At 50.9% G+C, this 15325-nt stretch overlaps 1 protein-coding gene across 2 annotated transcripts in view; it reads left to right on the top strand.

The window, feature by feature from the left end:
- The window catches only part of LOC306815537 (olfactory receptor 14J1-like), a gene marked incomplete at its 3' end in the record, with an annotated part of 42825 nt that extends 38197 nt beyond the window's left edge, over positions 1-4628 (top strand). The window contains exons 1-2 of one of the 2 annotated variants that reach the window (XM_079332116.1): positions 1329-1440; positions 3673-4628. In XM_079332116.1, the coding sequence (XP_079188242.1) occupies positions 3696-4628 (933 nt within the window). In that variant the 5' untranslated portion in view covers positions 1329-1440; positions 3673-3695. Of the gene's footprint in view, positions 1-1328; positions 1441-3672 lie in introns of those variants that run through there. The other variant, XM_079332115.1, reaches the window with a different exon arrangement.
- Between the last annotated feature and the right edge of the window lie 10697 nt (positions 4629-15325).

Below are 15325 nucleotides of genomic sequence, written 5' to 3' on the forward strand. Positions count from 1 at the left end.
ATTGGAGGCCATGATTGCACAAAAACCTCTCAGAGAGCCAGAGAATGAAGGAAAAAGGAAAATACCTTAAAAAAACCTGAAGTACCTTGAAGCATCAATGAGCCCACTGAGTGTTATTACTGACAAAGGATCTCAAGGGACTAATTAAAGCAGATAATTGGAGGCCATGATTGCACAAAGCTCTCAGAGACTGCAAGGCAAAAGCAAAATCCAAAGTCCTCTGAAAAAACCTGCAGTCCCTGGGAGCATGAAGGAGCCCCCAGGACCATTCCTGACCAAGGCTCCCCAGGGACTGGTCCCAGCAGATTCCTGAGGCCACTGGGATGTGGGGGGATGCTGAGGGCAGGACATGGGGTGACAGTGCCCAGCCTTGCTGGGGCTGTGCCAGGAGGCCCCAGTGCCTCAGGGCAAGGTGTCTCCTCACAGCCCTTGGTGGCACAGACCCTGCTGTGCTCCAGGGCACCAAGACTTGACTTCTCTTTGGCCCCACCTGTCATCCCTGCCTCCAGTTCTCTGCTCTGATTGAGGTTTGGGGATACTTTCTCAGTCGTGTTCCTCAGTGGGACCCATTAAAACTTTAAGAAGCTTTGGAGTTTGATTCTCACTTGGAGCTCTTGAGAAGTTTCTTCATCTCCCTCTCAGGGACTGATGTTCAGGGCTTCAGCACAAAGCCCAAGAGGGTCATTAAAGTCCTTGGGCTGTGTCATTGCTGCTGAGTTGGGCCAGGCTCCTGGCACAGAGGCAGCTCCTGGCAAGGGCAGCATTGCAGAGAGACAGCTCTGCCCAGAAGCAGCTCCTGTGCACAGCCCAGCAGGGCTGGGACTCTGCCTGCAGCTACCCTGTGCACAGCACAGAGGCACAGAGGGGTTAAACTCAGCCTGGACTGGGGGCACAGAGCAGAGCTCAGTGAGGGCTCACTAGAGCAGAAATCCTCACAGTGTTTGTTTGAAGCAGTCACTCTCTGCTGTGGGAAGGTAAGCTGCAGTTCCTGCAGGGATCTCCTGAAGCTGGCACATGCCACAGCTTTCAGGACCTTCCAGGAGGACTCTCAGAGCTGCTGCAGTGCAGGGGATGTGGCCCTGGGCAGGGCTGGGTTTCCCTGCTGCAGCACCCAAGGCACAGCCCCAGGCAGCTCCCTGTGTCCAGGCTCTGCTGCAGGGCTGAGCAGCCAGGGCTGCAGCCAGGGGTGCCCAGGGCTGTCCTGCAGAGCAGGGTCCTGCAGCCCAGGGCTCTGTGCTGGGGCAGGGATTCTGCTGCCTGCCAGGAACAGCTCTCAGCCAGCCCGGGGAGCTGCTCCCAGCGCTGGGGGAGAAGCTGTGGGGACAAGGAGCGACCCTGAGCAGGGCAGGTGCTGCTGCTGAGCAGTGCTGGGTGGGGCAGGGCTGCTCCCAGCTCCAGACCGGCCTGGGCACAGCTGTGGAGAGCACTTCCCAAAAGAAGGTGAGCCTGAGATTGCTGTAAAGATCAGGAGATTTCTTGAGAGTGTTTTCAATTTCTTCCTTAGAGAAGGATGGGAAGGCTGGGGTGATGACAAAATGATTTTTGCTTTTTATACTTTTTTCCCTAGTCTTGTAACTTTGTAAACTATTATTATATACTTATATAACCAAAATCTTTTAATAACTCTAGTACACCTCCTAACCTTTCTTTTAGATTTTTTTGAACAGTAAGCTGACCTTCTAAATACATTCCTGAAATAATGTATAGTCTTATTATCAGGAAAAAGACCTACAAGAAGAACTTTTTTTTTTTTTTTTTTTTTTTTTTTTTTTTTTTTTTTTAAATCAGTATGTGAGCAGTCATAGAAAAAATAGGGGCAAAGAAGCCTTTGGAACTACTCCAATGAGTTGACCCAGGGGTGTGTAACAGGGGAAACCGGATCTCCTATTGGATGTTTCTGTTAAATATCCTAGTTAATCAACCTTAAAAATTGTTGGAAATGGGGGCTAAGTGTGCCACATTCCCACTGGGACACCTGGAAGCTTCCAATAATGATCTGTTTTGTACTTTAGCATTCTAACACTCTTGCAAGGGTTTTTTCTCTTTTGATTATAGACAATCAAATAGACTACAGGGGGATGAGAGAAGCAGAACAGGAATTGTACTCAGAGAATCACAGAACATTTGGAGTTGAAAGGGACACACAAGATCACTAAAGCAACATTTGAACATTTACAGAGACTCCAGATCTGTAACTTTGGGTGGTCAGTCTGTCTGCTGGGAGCCTCCCAAAGGGCCTTCAGCCACTCCTCAGCCCTGGGCAGCACCAGCATCCCCTTTGCAGGGCCCAGCAGGGCTCTCCTGAGCTGCCCTTGCCCACCTGCAGACAGACCCTGCCCCAGGCAGGGCCCTGCAGACAGGCAGTTTACTGTAGGACAGGCGAAGGCACAGAGGGTGGGATGGGCTCTGTGAGCCTGGCAGGGACAGGGCAGCTCTCAGGAGGGAAATTTCCAGGCCCAGGGACATGTTCAGGAAAGGAGAGGGAGCTGAAGAGAGCAATGCTGGGGGCAGGAGGGTTGGTTGGTGTGTGGGAGGTGCCGTGCACAGCTGGGCACGGGAACACTGCCCTTAGTGCCCGACTGTCTCTGCCCTGCCCTCCAGACACAGCACCATAACATCTTCTCTTTTTTCTGCACTCCTCTGATATTGTCATTGTTATCTGCTGCTCTCAGGGAGGCTCTGGGATTGCAGCACTGAGTCAGGCACTGCCCTTTGGGATTCTTGCCAGGCAGGGATGTTCATGACAATGGGGTGTCCATAATTCCCTGGGACCTGTGGGGCTGCGGGCAAAGCAGTCCATGGTAAAGGGGAATGAGCTGAGCCCCCTCCCTAAGACCCCATCATGGACATACCTGGGGGTCTCCTTGTTGTGTCCTTCCAAGTTCTGAGCTGCCCTCCTGGGTGAAAATCTGTGCCAGAGCCTCTCGGAGTTCCCTGAGTGTCCCAGAGGGAAGTGCAGAGATGTCACAGCTGAGGAAATGCTGTTTTATTTGCCAAGGGAGCTGTGAGTGTCCTTGGCAGAAGGGGGTGCTGAGACCTTGCTCCGAGAGCTTTAGGGAAGGTGACACATTAAGGAATCCTCTGGTCTCAGCAGGGTTTGGTTTATCCCAGGGTGACACAGGAGTGTGATTGTGCACTAATTCCAGCCAAAAGTGCAAACCCTGGGCAGTTGGGAACAAGCCACTCCACCTTGCCCTGAGCCACAGGGAATCTTCTGCCTCTTGCATCTCTCACTGGCAAACTGTGAGTGCAGCAGAAATGCTGGGATTTCTGTCCTCAGAGAACCAGGAATGATATGTGGGTAGGAAAACAAATCCTAAAACCAACTCCTGCCATCTTTTTGATTTGGGAATGTAGAAGCTACCAAGCCTTACTGCATTAAAAGTGATTCCACTGGCAAATCCTAAATATCCAGCCTTGTCCCTCAGCCACACAGTCACAAACCCAAGGCTGCAGGGCAGGGATGGCTCCTTGAGAGCGCCCATGCACAGGCCTGGCTGCTCCTGTCACACTCAGACAGCACAACTGGAGCTCAGTCAGGGACTTGGGTGAAGGATTTCCCAGAGCAGGAACAAGAGTGAGTGAGTCACCGGGGGTCAGTCTACAGTAATTGCCCAGGTTTGTGTTCAAGCAGCCTCTGCTAACTTGTCACTGCCCTTTATCCATTAATAGGTCCCCATATCCAGCCACAGCAAATGTCCAACAGCAGCTCCATCAGCCACTTCCTCCTGCTGGCACTGGCAGACACGCGGCAGCTGCAGCTCCTGCACTTCTGCCTCTTCCTGGGCATCTCCCTGGCTGCCCTCCTGGCCAACGGCCTCATCATCAGCGCCGTAGCCTGCGACCACCACCTGCACACTCCCTTGTTCTTCTTCCTGCTCAACCTGGCCCTCACTGACCTGGGCTGCATCTGCACTACTGTGCCCAAAGCCATGCACAATTCCCTCTGGGACACCAGGAACATCTCCTATGCAGGATGTGCTGCTCAGCTCTTTTTCTTTCTCTTCTTCATCTCAGCAGAGTATTCTCTCCTGACCGTCATGTGCTACGACCGCTACGTGTCCATCTGCAAACCCCTGCACTACGGGACCCTCCTGGGCAGCAGAGCTTGTGCCCACATGGCAGCAGCTGCCTGGGCCAGTGGCTTTCTCAATGCTCTGCTGCACACGGTCAATACATTTTCCCTGCCCCTGTGCCATGGCAATGCCCTGGGCCAGTTCTTCTGTGAAATCCCTCAAATCCTCAAGCTCTCCTGCTCCAAATTCTACCTCAGGAAATCTGGGCTTCATGCTGTTAGTGTTTGTTTAGCCTTGGGCTGTTTTGTGTTCATTGTTTTCAGTTATGTGCAGATCATCAGGGCTGTGCTGAGGATCCCCTCTGAGCAGGGACAGAACAAAGCCTTTTCCACCTGCCTCCCTCACCTGGCTGTGGTCTCCCTGTTTATCAGCACTGCTGCATTTGCTTACCTGAAACCCCCCTCCATCTCCTCTCCATCCCTGGATTTGGCACTGTCAGTTTTGTACTCAGTGGTGCCTCCAGCCCTGAACCCCCTCATCTACAGCCTGAGGAATCAAGAGCTCAAGGCTTCAGTGTGGACACTGATGACTGGCTGCTTTCAGGAACATTAAACTGCTAGCCAATTTCTGAAAGCCACTTGTAATACGTCATCTTTTATACTGCTTTTTATTTTGGTTGTGGGGTTATTTTTCCTTTGTTTTCATTTTACCATACTGTCCATAAAAAAGCCACTCTGTGTTCCATTGCTGATTAGATTTCTGAACCTTCCCTGTGGCCACAAAATGTGTCAATAAAGGGTTGCAGTCTTCGTGGCTTTAAACACACTGAAGGATTTCTCTCCCAATCAAGTTTTCTACAGAGATCCCCCTTTTGTTCCCTTCTCTGGAGCTGCAACAGCAATGTCTGTGTGCAGAGCTGGGGCAGATCAGCACTGACACAGCAGCTGTGTCCAGCAGCTGCAGCACTTGGTGTTGCCAGTGCTGCTCCCCTGCCACTGCCCCGCTGCCCTCCTGCCCCTCGTGTTGCTGCAGGCCTGAGTGCTCTCGGGGCCGAGCACAGCCCTGGGGGTGGCAGTGCCGGGGCTGCAGCAGGGACAGGCCATGGGCACTGCTGGGGCAGCGCTGACACCTCAGGGCAGGGCCTGGGGGCTCCAGGCTCCTTGGTCAGGCTCTCTCCAGAACACTTGGCCAGGTCAATGCTGAGCAGAGAAAACCCCTGTGAGCAGCCCCAGGCTGGCCATGGGCAGGCTGGGGGCAAATAGCATGGATGGTTCTCTGCAAGGTCCCTGCAAGGGGAGACCTGGGCAAGGAGCAGCAGAGCAGGGGCTGATCCATCCCCACTGCACTGGACAGCCCAGGGCAGCGTCCCAGAGCGTCCTCATGCACCTGCCAACAACATTCCCCCTCTGCAGCCCTGGCCTCTCCCCCAGCTCACACAGGTGCCGCATCCTTGCAGGCACAGACACGGCAGCACTGGCTCAGGAGCCCCTGTTTGCACTGCACAGAGCAGGCATCAGCACCCCCATGGTGCTGCTGTGGGGAGATGGAGCTGAGTGAGGGCAAATGCCCTCAGCCCCTGGGGCCAGCAAGGGCTGGGGGACACCAGGGAAACCACTCAGGTTTGTTTTAGCCTCTGCAGTCAGCCAGAAAGTTTGTTCCCATGAGCTGTGAGTTTCCTGTCCCACTGCAGATGTTGTTGCTCAGAGCCAGGGATGCCAGGCAGCCACCCCCAAACTGCCCTGAGCATTTCCTTTACTTCAGCTTTGCTTTCTTTCCTCTTTCGTGATCCAGATTTCCTCGTACTGCCCACCTCTGTTCCCTCTCATGCAAACAGTCCATCCCTCTTTGCCCTTTCCTCTCTTGCCCCACTCCACATTACATTTCCTGAGCTGCCACCATGGGAACATCCCTTGGGGTGCAGGATCATCCTACAAGTGCTTCAGGAATTGTCTGCAGGCTCCTGCAGTGCCTCGTGCTGCTCCCTTGCCAGAGGCATCACAGGCCAGGGGGGCACATCTGGGCTGCTGTGTCTGGGTATGGGGCTCCCTGTTCTGGGCAGTGAGGAGGGGCTGGAGAGGCTCTGCAGGACTGACAGGATGGGCTTTGGGGCTGTGAGGAGAAGCTGAGGGACCTGGGCTGCTGGAGCTTCTGAAGAGGAGGCCCAGGGCTCATCCTGCAACTTTTCCAGGGGTGGTTTTAGAGGACCACAGAATCCGCCAGGCTGGAAAGGACCTTGGAGATCATCAAATCCAACCTGTGCCATGACACCACCTTGTCTCCCTGAGCATCCTCTTCTCCAGGATAAACAATCCCTGCTGCCTCATCTGCTCCTCACAGGACTTGTGTTCCAGACCCCCCACCAGCCTTGTTGACCTTCTTCGGACACATTCTAGCCCCTCCATGTCCTTCTTAAACTGGGGGTCCAGAACTGGACACAGCACTCGAGGTGCTGCCCAACCAGTGCTGAGCACAGGGGAAGAATCACTGCCCTGGTCCTGCTGGCCACACCATTCCTGACCCAGGCCAGGAGCCATTGGCCTTCTTGGCCCCCTGGGCACACTGCTGGCCCATGTCCAGCTTGCTGTCCATCAGTGCCCCCAGGTCCCTTTCTGCCTGGCTGCTCTCCAGCCACTCTGTCCCCAGCCTGTAGCACTGCAGGGGTTCTTGTGGCCAAAGTGCAGAACCTGGCACTTTGTCTTATTAAACCTCACCTTGTTGGGATTTTTCCCCTGGATACAGTCTGTTTTCAGAGATTGAAATATTGTAATTTATGGCTTAAAAAATCTTGACAAAGGATTTTTGTCCAGTTTAGCAAAACTGTATAACAAAATTTTTAGAGAAAACCATCACACCCTGAATAGGCCTTCTGATTCAGGCCCTGAACTGCTCACTCATGGATTTAAGTGACTTTGGAAAGAATACATTCACTGGGGATGAAGCTGAGCACTTTCAGGGTTAAGAACACAGCCCCAGGTTATCAGCAGCCAGGCTCATGCAGACCCTCACTCCAAAGGATGGGGGTAGAGAGGCTTTGAGTGTGTAGTGAAAAAGCCTCTGGTTCCAGGCAGTGACTGCCCACCCTCCACTGTGCAGAGGAGCCCAAACTGCAGGGGCCCCTTCACCCTGGAAAAGCTTATGCACAGCAGAGGGGCTCTCATGGCCCACCCAAGGGTCCCCCCAAAAGGGGACCCTGCACCAGAGCACTGCAGAATTATCCACACTGCTGCAAGAAACAGTCTCAAACTGGCTCCCTGCAGGACAGGCACCAGGGTGTTTCCACCTGCCCAAAGGTACATTAATCCACGGGATTCTGTGCTTTTCAGTGTAGTGGCGGGGGATCCTCACTACCAAGAATTCAAGATGGAGGGGAGCAATGAGCTGTGGTTGGGACCCCCAAAAGAATTATATACTTCTACCTAACCCCTGTCACTCTCTCCTCCCAGGCCCCATAGCACATCTCTTTTTCTAATTATTTCTTTAGTCTCTCTTCCTTTCTCTTTGACTCTTTTAATATTAAATAAAAGATACCAATTTTTGGCACCAACATCTAATCTCGTTTGGTTTCATTCAGACTTTTGGGGTATATTTCAAATCTTTCTCAGTCTGATTGGTTTTCTTCACAGATGTTTCATTTCTTTTGATTTTCTGTGTTTAAACCAATTCATAAGACCTCTCCAGGTCCCTCTGCAGAGCCCTCCTACCCTCCAGCAGATCCACACTCACACCCAACTTGGCGTCACCACAGCTCCATGATGCCCTGAAGTGTCACAATGGTCTCCATGATTCCAGGAGGCTCCATAGTTTCACAACAGCCTCCTGGTTCCCCAACACCCTTGAGTCACAATGGCCCTTTCATTCCATGGGACCCTTCAGTGCCACAACGGCCTTTGGTTCCCCAAGGCCCTGCAGTGTCCCAATGGTCTCCCAGTGCAGCAATGCTCTCCTTGGTTCTGAAGTGTCACAATGGCCTCTTGGTCCCATGGGGCACCACAGTGCCAAAATCATTTATTTCATTCCATGAGTCCCTGCAGTGGCATCATGGCCCCTTGGTCATATGAGGTCCTGCAGTGTCACAGTGGTCTCTGTGGTTTCATGAGGCCTACAGTGCCACAATCATCACAGAATTGCAGAATCAACCAGGTTGGAAAAGACCTTTGAGATCATGAAATCTGACCTGAGACCCAGCACAACCTTCTTCCCCAGATCATGGCACTCAGGGCTGTGGGACCACAGGGTTTCTGGACGGTTGCGAGACAGACTTAGGAACTTATTATTTGGTTTTTAGGACACATCCAGTCTTTCCTTAAATACCTCCAGGAACAGTGACTCACCAACCTCCCTGGGAAGACCATTAAAATACCAAACCACCCTTTCTATGAATAATGTTTCCTAACGTGCATCCTAAATCTCCCCTGGTGCAGCTTGTCCGGTCGCTGTATTCTGGGAGAAGAGCTGAGCCCTCACCTGGTGTCAGGAAGTTGTAGAGAGTGATGAGGTCTCCCTGAGCCTCCTCTTCTCCAGGATAAACAACCTCAGCTTCCTCAGCCCCTCCTCAAAGGACTTCTCTTCTAGGTCCCCTCACCAGCCTTGTTGCCCTTCTCTGGACACACTCCAGCCCCTCCATGTCCTTCCTAAATTGGGGGCCCAGAGCTGGACACACCATTCGATGTGCTGCCCAACCAGTGCTGAGAACAGGGGAAGAATCACTGCAATGCTCCTGCTGGCCACAACATTCCTGACCCAGGCCAGGGGACTTTGGCCTTCTTGGGCAGCTGGGCACACTGCTGGCTCATGTCCAGCCTGCTGTCCATCACTGCCCCCAGCTCCCTTTCTGCCTGGCTGCTGTCCAGCCACTCTGCCCCAGCACTGCAGGGGTTGTTGTGGTCGAAGTGCAGGACCCAGCACTTGGTATTGTTAAACCTTACCTTGCTGAATTTGGGCCCTGGATCCAGCCTGTCCAGGCTCCCCTGCAGAGCCCTCCTACCCTCCAGCAGATCCACACTAACACCCGGCTTGGTGCCATCTGCACATTTGCTGATGGTGCACTCAATGCCCTTATACAGATCATCAATGTAGATATTAAAATCCATGCTGGCTGGCTCTGATCCCTCAGCCATCCTGTAGGTGCCCTGTGATGGCTCTCAGGGTGATCTGTTCCATCACCTTGCTGGGCACTGAGCTCAGACTGACAGGTCTGACAGATCCTCATTCCAGCCCTTCTTGGGGATGGGCTCACATTGGCACCTCCAGTCCTCTGGGACCTCCCTGGTGAGCCAGGACTGATGATAAATGAAGGAGAGCAGCTTGGGGTGCTCATCCAGCAGCTCCCTCATCCCCCTAGGATGGATCCCATCTGGTCCCAGAGACACCTGTGAGCATCTGAGTGGCTCAGCAGGTCCCCAGCTGCTTCCTCCTGGATTTCAGGGAGTCTGTTCTGCTCCCCTTCCCCATCTACCAGCTCAGGAGATCACTTGTCCTGAGGACAAAATGTCTTACACTTGAAAACTGAGGCAAAGGAAGGGGTTAAGTTCCTCAGACTTTTCTTCATCTTGGGCAACCATATCTTCCCCCAATAAGGAATGGAGGTTCTCCTTGTCCCTGCTTTTCCTGCTAATATGTTTATAAAATAAGTTTTTTTATCCTTCACAGACACAGCTAGGCTATATCCTAATTGAGGTTTCACCTCCTATTTTTCTAGATGACCTAACCACATCAATAAACACTTCCTGAGTTGCATGCCATTCTGTCCAAAGGGGATGCAGCTTCTTTTCTCCCTGAGTCCCTGGAAAAAGCTCCATGCCCTGCCAGACCAGTATTTTCATTGCTACCTGACTTTTGGCACATGGGACAGGCTGTTTCTGCTCCCTCAAGATTTCTTTCCTGAAGTGTCTTCATCCTTCCTGCAATAGTTTGTTTTTAACGACTGTTTCCCTTAAAAAAATCAGCAGACCTCAGAGAGGCACCTGGGGGTCCAGGAGGGCACTTAAAAGTCATGGAGGAGAATCTGGGACCCTTCGGGGTCCGGATGGGCACTTGGGGGGCTCTGACGGGGCTCTCTGGGGCGCGGGGGATGATGGGAGTTGTAGGCGCGGGTATAATACAGTTTAAAGAGGCTGTGGAGCATCATGGGAGCTGTAGGCAGTGCTGCAATGACTCTCTGGGAGGCACGGGGCATGATGGGGGATGAAGTCTCAGCTGGAATGGCGTTTTACCGGAACCGCAGAGCATGATGGGAGCTGTAGTCCCAGAAGTAGATCTTGCAGAGAGTTTGGGGTCTGGGAGGGCACTGCAGGGACACTTTTGCCTCTGAACGGTGACTTGAGGTCCTCAGGGGGGAACGGGTACGGTTGGAGAGAGCCTGGAGGAATCTTGGGGAGCTCTAACCGGGCTCTTCAGGGCGCAGGGCATGGCAGGAATTTTAAGCGACTGACTGGGTTAGGAGATGCTCTGAGCTCGCAGGGGATGGCAGGAGATGAATTCCCAGAAGTGGCTGTAACGGACATCTCTGGGGTTGGGAGCGTTCAGGGGATTCGGGGACATTTTTGGGAGGTTCCCAAATGGATGCTGAGGGGACACTTAGGGATCCTGGAGGTTCTGGAAGACATCTATTGGACATATGGGGAGGGGGAATACCGGGGATAAGTGGAGCGCGGGGCATAATGGGTATTGTAGTCCTGGCTCCAATGAGGCTCTATGGGGCCGCGGGGCATGACGGGAGTTAGAGGCAGAAAGGAAAGATGGCGCTGGCTCCAGGCAGCAGCCCTGAGGCCCCGGTCCCCCTTCTGAACCTCCTTGGTGGCACTTTGGGCTGGCACACACCTGAGGAGTGTGTCTGTTTTCCATAGAAAAAAATAGGAGTTTTAGATTGATTCAAAAATAACTAAAAGGAAAAATTCCTCTTTCCCTGAGAGGAGTCAACTATCCAATCAAAGCAGGTCCCAGGTGAGTGAGGACAGACAGAATGGGGATGGGAATGAGGAGCAAGATTATTCATACTGGGTCAGACCACAAGGCACAGCTTCTCTGAGCAGGCCAGACATCCTGAGGAGACACCCTGGATCAATATCAATCACAGAATGCTGCAATCACATCTGCTTTAAAGAGAATAGTTATAAAATCCATCCTTTAAAATAGGAATGGATATTTTGAAGAAGCACTTCGAAGTATATTTCCATAACTATTGTAGGAAACGTTTCTAATGAAGAGCCATGGTTTGTTAGGAAACCTCTCAAGAACTCCAAGTGAGAATCAAACTCCAAAGTTTCTTGGAAGTTTAAATGGTTCCCATCGAGGAACACAGGTGAGAAAGTGTCCCCAAGCCACAATCAGAGCAGAGAACTGGAGGCAGAGATGACAGGTGGGGACAAAGGGAAGCCAAGTCTTGGTGCCCTGGGGCACAGCAGGGTCTGTGCCACCAAGGGCTGGGAGGAGACACCTTGTCCTGAGCCACTGGGGCCTCCTGGCACAGCCCCAGCAAGGCTGGGCACTGTCACCCCTTGTGCTGCCTTCAGCATCCCCCCACATCCCAGTGGCCTCAGGGATCTGCTGGGACCAGTCCCTGGGGAGCCTTGGTCAGGAATGGCTTTGAAAGGCTCCCTCATGCTCCCAGGGACTGCAGGTTTTTCAAAGGACTTTGGGTTTTGCTTTTGCCTTGGAGTCTCTGAGAGCTTTGTGCAATCATGGCCTCCAGTTATCTGCTTTAATTAGTCACTTGAGAGCCTTTCTCAGTAACAACACTCAGTGGGACTCAATGGCCAATGGCTCAATGCCTCTAGGTGCTTCAGTCTTTTAAATTTATTTACTTTTTCCTTTCTGCACTGAGTCTCTGAGAACTGGTGGCACCCAGGTAAAGTGGGAGTTTCTTTTGTTTTTCTTTTTTTTTCAAGCAATCTAAAACTCCAAACTTTTACCACTGAAAACAGACACACTCTTCAGGTATGTGCCAGCCCAAGGTGCCACCAAGGAGGCTCCCCTTCTCCAAGGCAGAACCCTGTAAGGAATGTTTGAGACCTTTGCACTCCTTGGTTCCCTGAAACCCTGTAGTGTCACAAAGGCCCCTTGATTCCATGAGGTTCTGGACTGTCACAGTGGAAATTTGGGTCCATGGGGCCCCATGGTGTCACAATGCTCTTTGTGGTTCCATGAGGCCTTGATCTGTCACAATGGACTTTTGGTTCATGAGGTTCTGTACTCAGCAACAGTCTCTGTAGTTCCAAATTGTCACAATGGACCCTTGGTTCCATGAGGTTCATTGGTGTCACCATGGTCTCCTTGGTTCCATGAGGCATCACAATGTCACAACCAACCCTTGGTTCCATGAGGTTCCTGCAGCAGGACTTCCCCTATGGCCCAGCAGAGCTCATCTTTTCTGTCCATCAGCTGGGCCATAACTCAGGGCATCTTCCCTATCTCAGGACTTGCTGAGATAACCCAGGCTGGACACCTGTCCTGTCCTGAGTTCTTTCTGGTTCCAGGGAGGTGGAATTCCCAGCTGACCATGAACAGCTTGCCTCGAGAGCAGATAGAAGGGAGATAAGCCTTGAATTCATGAGTGACACACATTCATTTTACAAACTATAAATGTTGCACAAAACTCTCACAAAGCAGAAGTCTTCTGCATAGTCTCTGCTAACAAGTAGGGCTTTTCCCCCAAGTCTGGATGCATCTTTGTGGTTACTTTTCTGGAAGTTGAGTGAAAGGGCTCCATGTGTACTCCCTCATCATTTTGGTGGCAAGTGACATTGACTCCTGATCTCTGCTATTCCTTCACTAGCTGTAATACAGGAAACTTCATTGTACACTGTGTTTTTATGTGTCTGTACTTCTTTTGTTTATCTTATGCAGTAAGTAGTCTGCTTAAAGTCTCTTGTCTGTTAATCTTAAGGCCATTCAGTAAACAATTCCATTTATAACACACCTTATTAGCCATGCTAAAGAACTTGGGAGCAAGAGCAATTTGGGGTGAAGTTTGCCAGAAACAGAGCTATTGCCAGAAACCTGAGCATAAGGCAAGACTTGTCTAAGATTTCATTCCATTCAAAAGATATTTCATTTGAAAACAAAAATAGAGATGACATTTTTTCCCATTTATTCTTTATCTCTTTACAGATTAATATCAGCACTCTCCAGTTGATATTGATCCCAAGTGCCTCCAATTGCAGCCTCAACAGATATGAAAATCAAGGCCATTTATGGCAATCAGTCACAGTCTGTCCTTATCGCCACCCCACCAATTCCCTCATCCAACCCCTGGCACTCAGAGCAGCCTTGTGCAAATCTGAGCTTCCTCCACTCCAGGCTGTGCCTGCAGCTTTCAGCTCCTTGGCACCAACTCCCACCGGCTTTCCTTGCAGAAGGAGCTGCCCAAGATAAAGAGGAATGTTCATTTATTGTCACCAAACAAAACCAAAGGCAGGTACAGATCCATGGAAAACAGAAGTCCAGCCCAAGGAGTGCTGGGGAATGGAGCCACATCCAGGGGTGTCCCCAGGGCTCAGGATTGGGGCCAGGGCAATTCAATCTCTTTCTTGCTGATCTGGATGAGGCCATCGAGGGCACCCTCAGTCAGATGCCAGGTGAGCCCAGGCTGGCTGGGAATGTGGCTGTGCTGCAGGGCAGGAAGCTCTGCAGAGGGATCTGCACAGGCTGGAGCCATGGGCCCAGGACAATGGGATGAGGTTCTCCAAGGCCATGGGCTGGCTCCTGCCCTGGGCTCACAACCACCCCAAATCCCTGGCTGTGCCCTGCCCCTGATTCCCACAGTCTGTCCTGTTTCCTTTATCCCTGCATTGCCAGGGACTTTCTGGGACAAGGGAGCTCTGCTGTGGGGATGGAGGAAGGTGCAAGGACCAGCACTAAAGTGGGCGCCACAACTCATCAAGTTTGTGCCCTTTCGGGGTCAGGAACTGGTGAGACTCAGAGGCACAGAACGTTTTTCTTCATGGCCAACATAAAAAATATAACAATGTTATAATTTCATAAATATCAAAATTCTTCCCTCAACGGTGTGCAATGCCAAAGCAGTATCTGATATATCCATCATGCACAAGGTATTTCATTACAGGAATAGTTTTAAACAAAGACATTAGAAAGTATGGTTCTGTGATAGATATGAACACAATTAAAATGTTGACTGATGTGGAATGATTAGAGAAGAACCGGAAGAGGAAATCTGGGAACATTAGAAAGGCCATAGAGCCAGCTGGTCTAGTGAAGAGATGTCCTTAGACATGGCCATTTAAACAGGAGAGGTGGAAACACCCAAATGAAGAGGGACATGAAACAATAGACAATATAATGGTAACACAGAGTGGAACATATAATGGTAACACATGGTAGAGGTGAAGGGCAATGTTTCTTCTCCTGCCTCAGTACACTTCCAGGAAGTTTCTGTTCTCTCCTGGTGGGAAACCTTTGACATTTCTTAAAGTACTCAAGTAACCCAGCTAATGAGTTGTGCTCATGACCTTTGCAAGTGTCGTTTCCTCTACAGCCCCAGGGCTCCTGACTTATAATCATCTGCTCCAGCCCATTCCAAAATTGGGAGTAGCACCATCCTGGTATCATCAGGGAGCTGAGTCTGGAAGGGACCTCAGCAATGTTTTAGTTTTGGTTCTTTGGGGGTCAGGAACTGGTGAGACTCAGAGGCACAGAAAAGTTTCTCTTCATGGCCAGCATAAAAAATTGTAAATATTGTATAATTTTAAAAGCATCAAAACTCTTCTCTCAGCCATATGAGATGACCCAGCAGCATCTGATGTGCCCACTTATCCACAAGAGATATCCATACAGCAATATTTTTAGATATAGACAAAGGTAATTGTAAAAGACATAAGTGCAATTAAGATGTTGACTAATGAGTTATTTAAAGTTCTGAAAGATGGGGCAACTCCCTGAAGCTCAAAGTGGGAAGATACTCAATTGAGAGACATTGGAATGCCCAGAGTGGAGGTAGAGGAGGAAATCTGGGAGCAGTGGGAAGGCCATAGATCCAGCTGGTCTAGTTAAGAGATGTCCATACACATGGCCATTTAAATAGGAGAGGTGGAAACTCATGAATGAAGAAGGACATGAAAAACCTGAATATTGGTGACACAAACAGAGGGAAAGATCAATATTTCTTCTTCTGGCACTGTACAATTGCAGGTAATTCCTGCTGTCTTGCAGTAGGAAAACTTTGACATTTCTTAAAAGTACTCAAATGATGGAGCTAATCACCCCACAAGCTGCAGGTCTTGTACAGCCCTGGAGGTCTCCTGTTGCAAAAATATGTGCTTTTATCTAAAACAGGGATCAGCATTGTCCCAGGA

The sequence above is a fragment of the Erithacus rubecula genome (assembly GCF_903797595.1).
Source record: "Erithacus rubecula genome assembly, contig: scaffold_150_arrow_ctg1, whole genome shotgun sequence".
NCBI lineage: Eukaryota > Metazoa > Chordata > Aves > Passeriformes > Muscicapidae > Erithacus > Erithacus rubecula.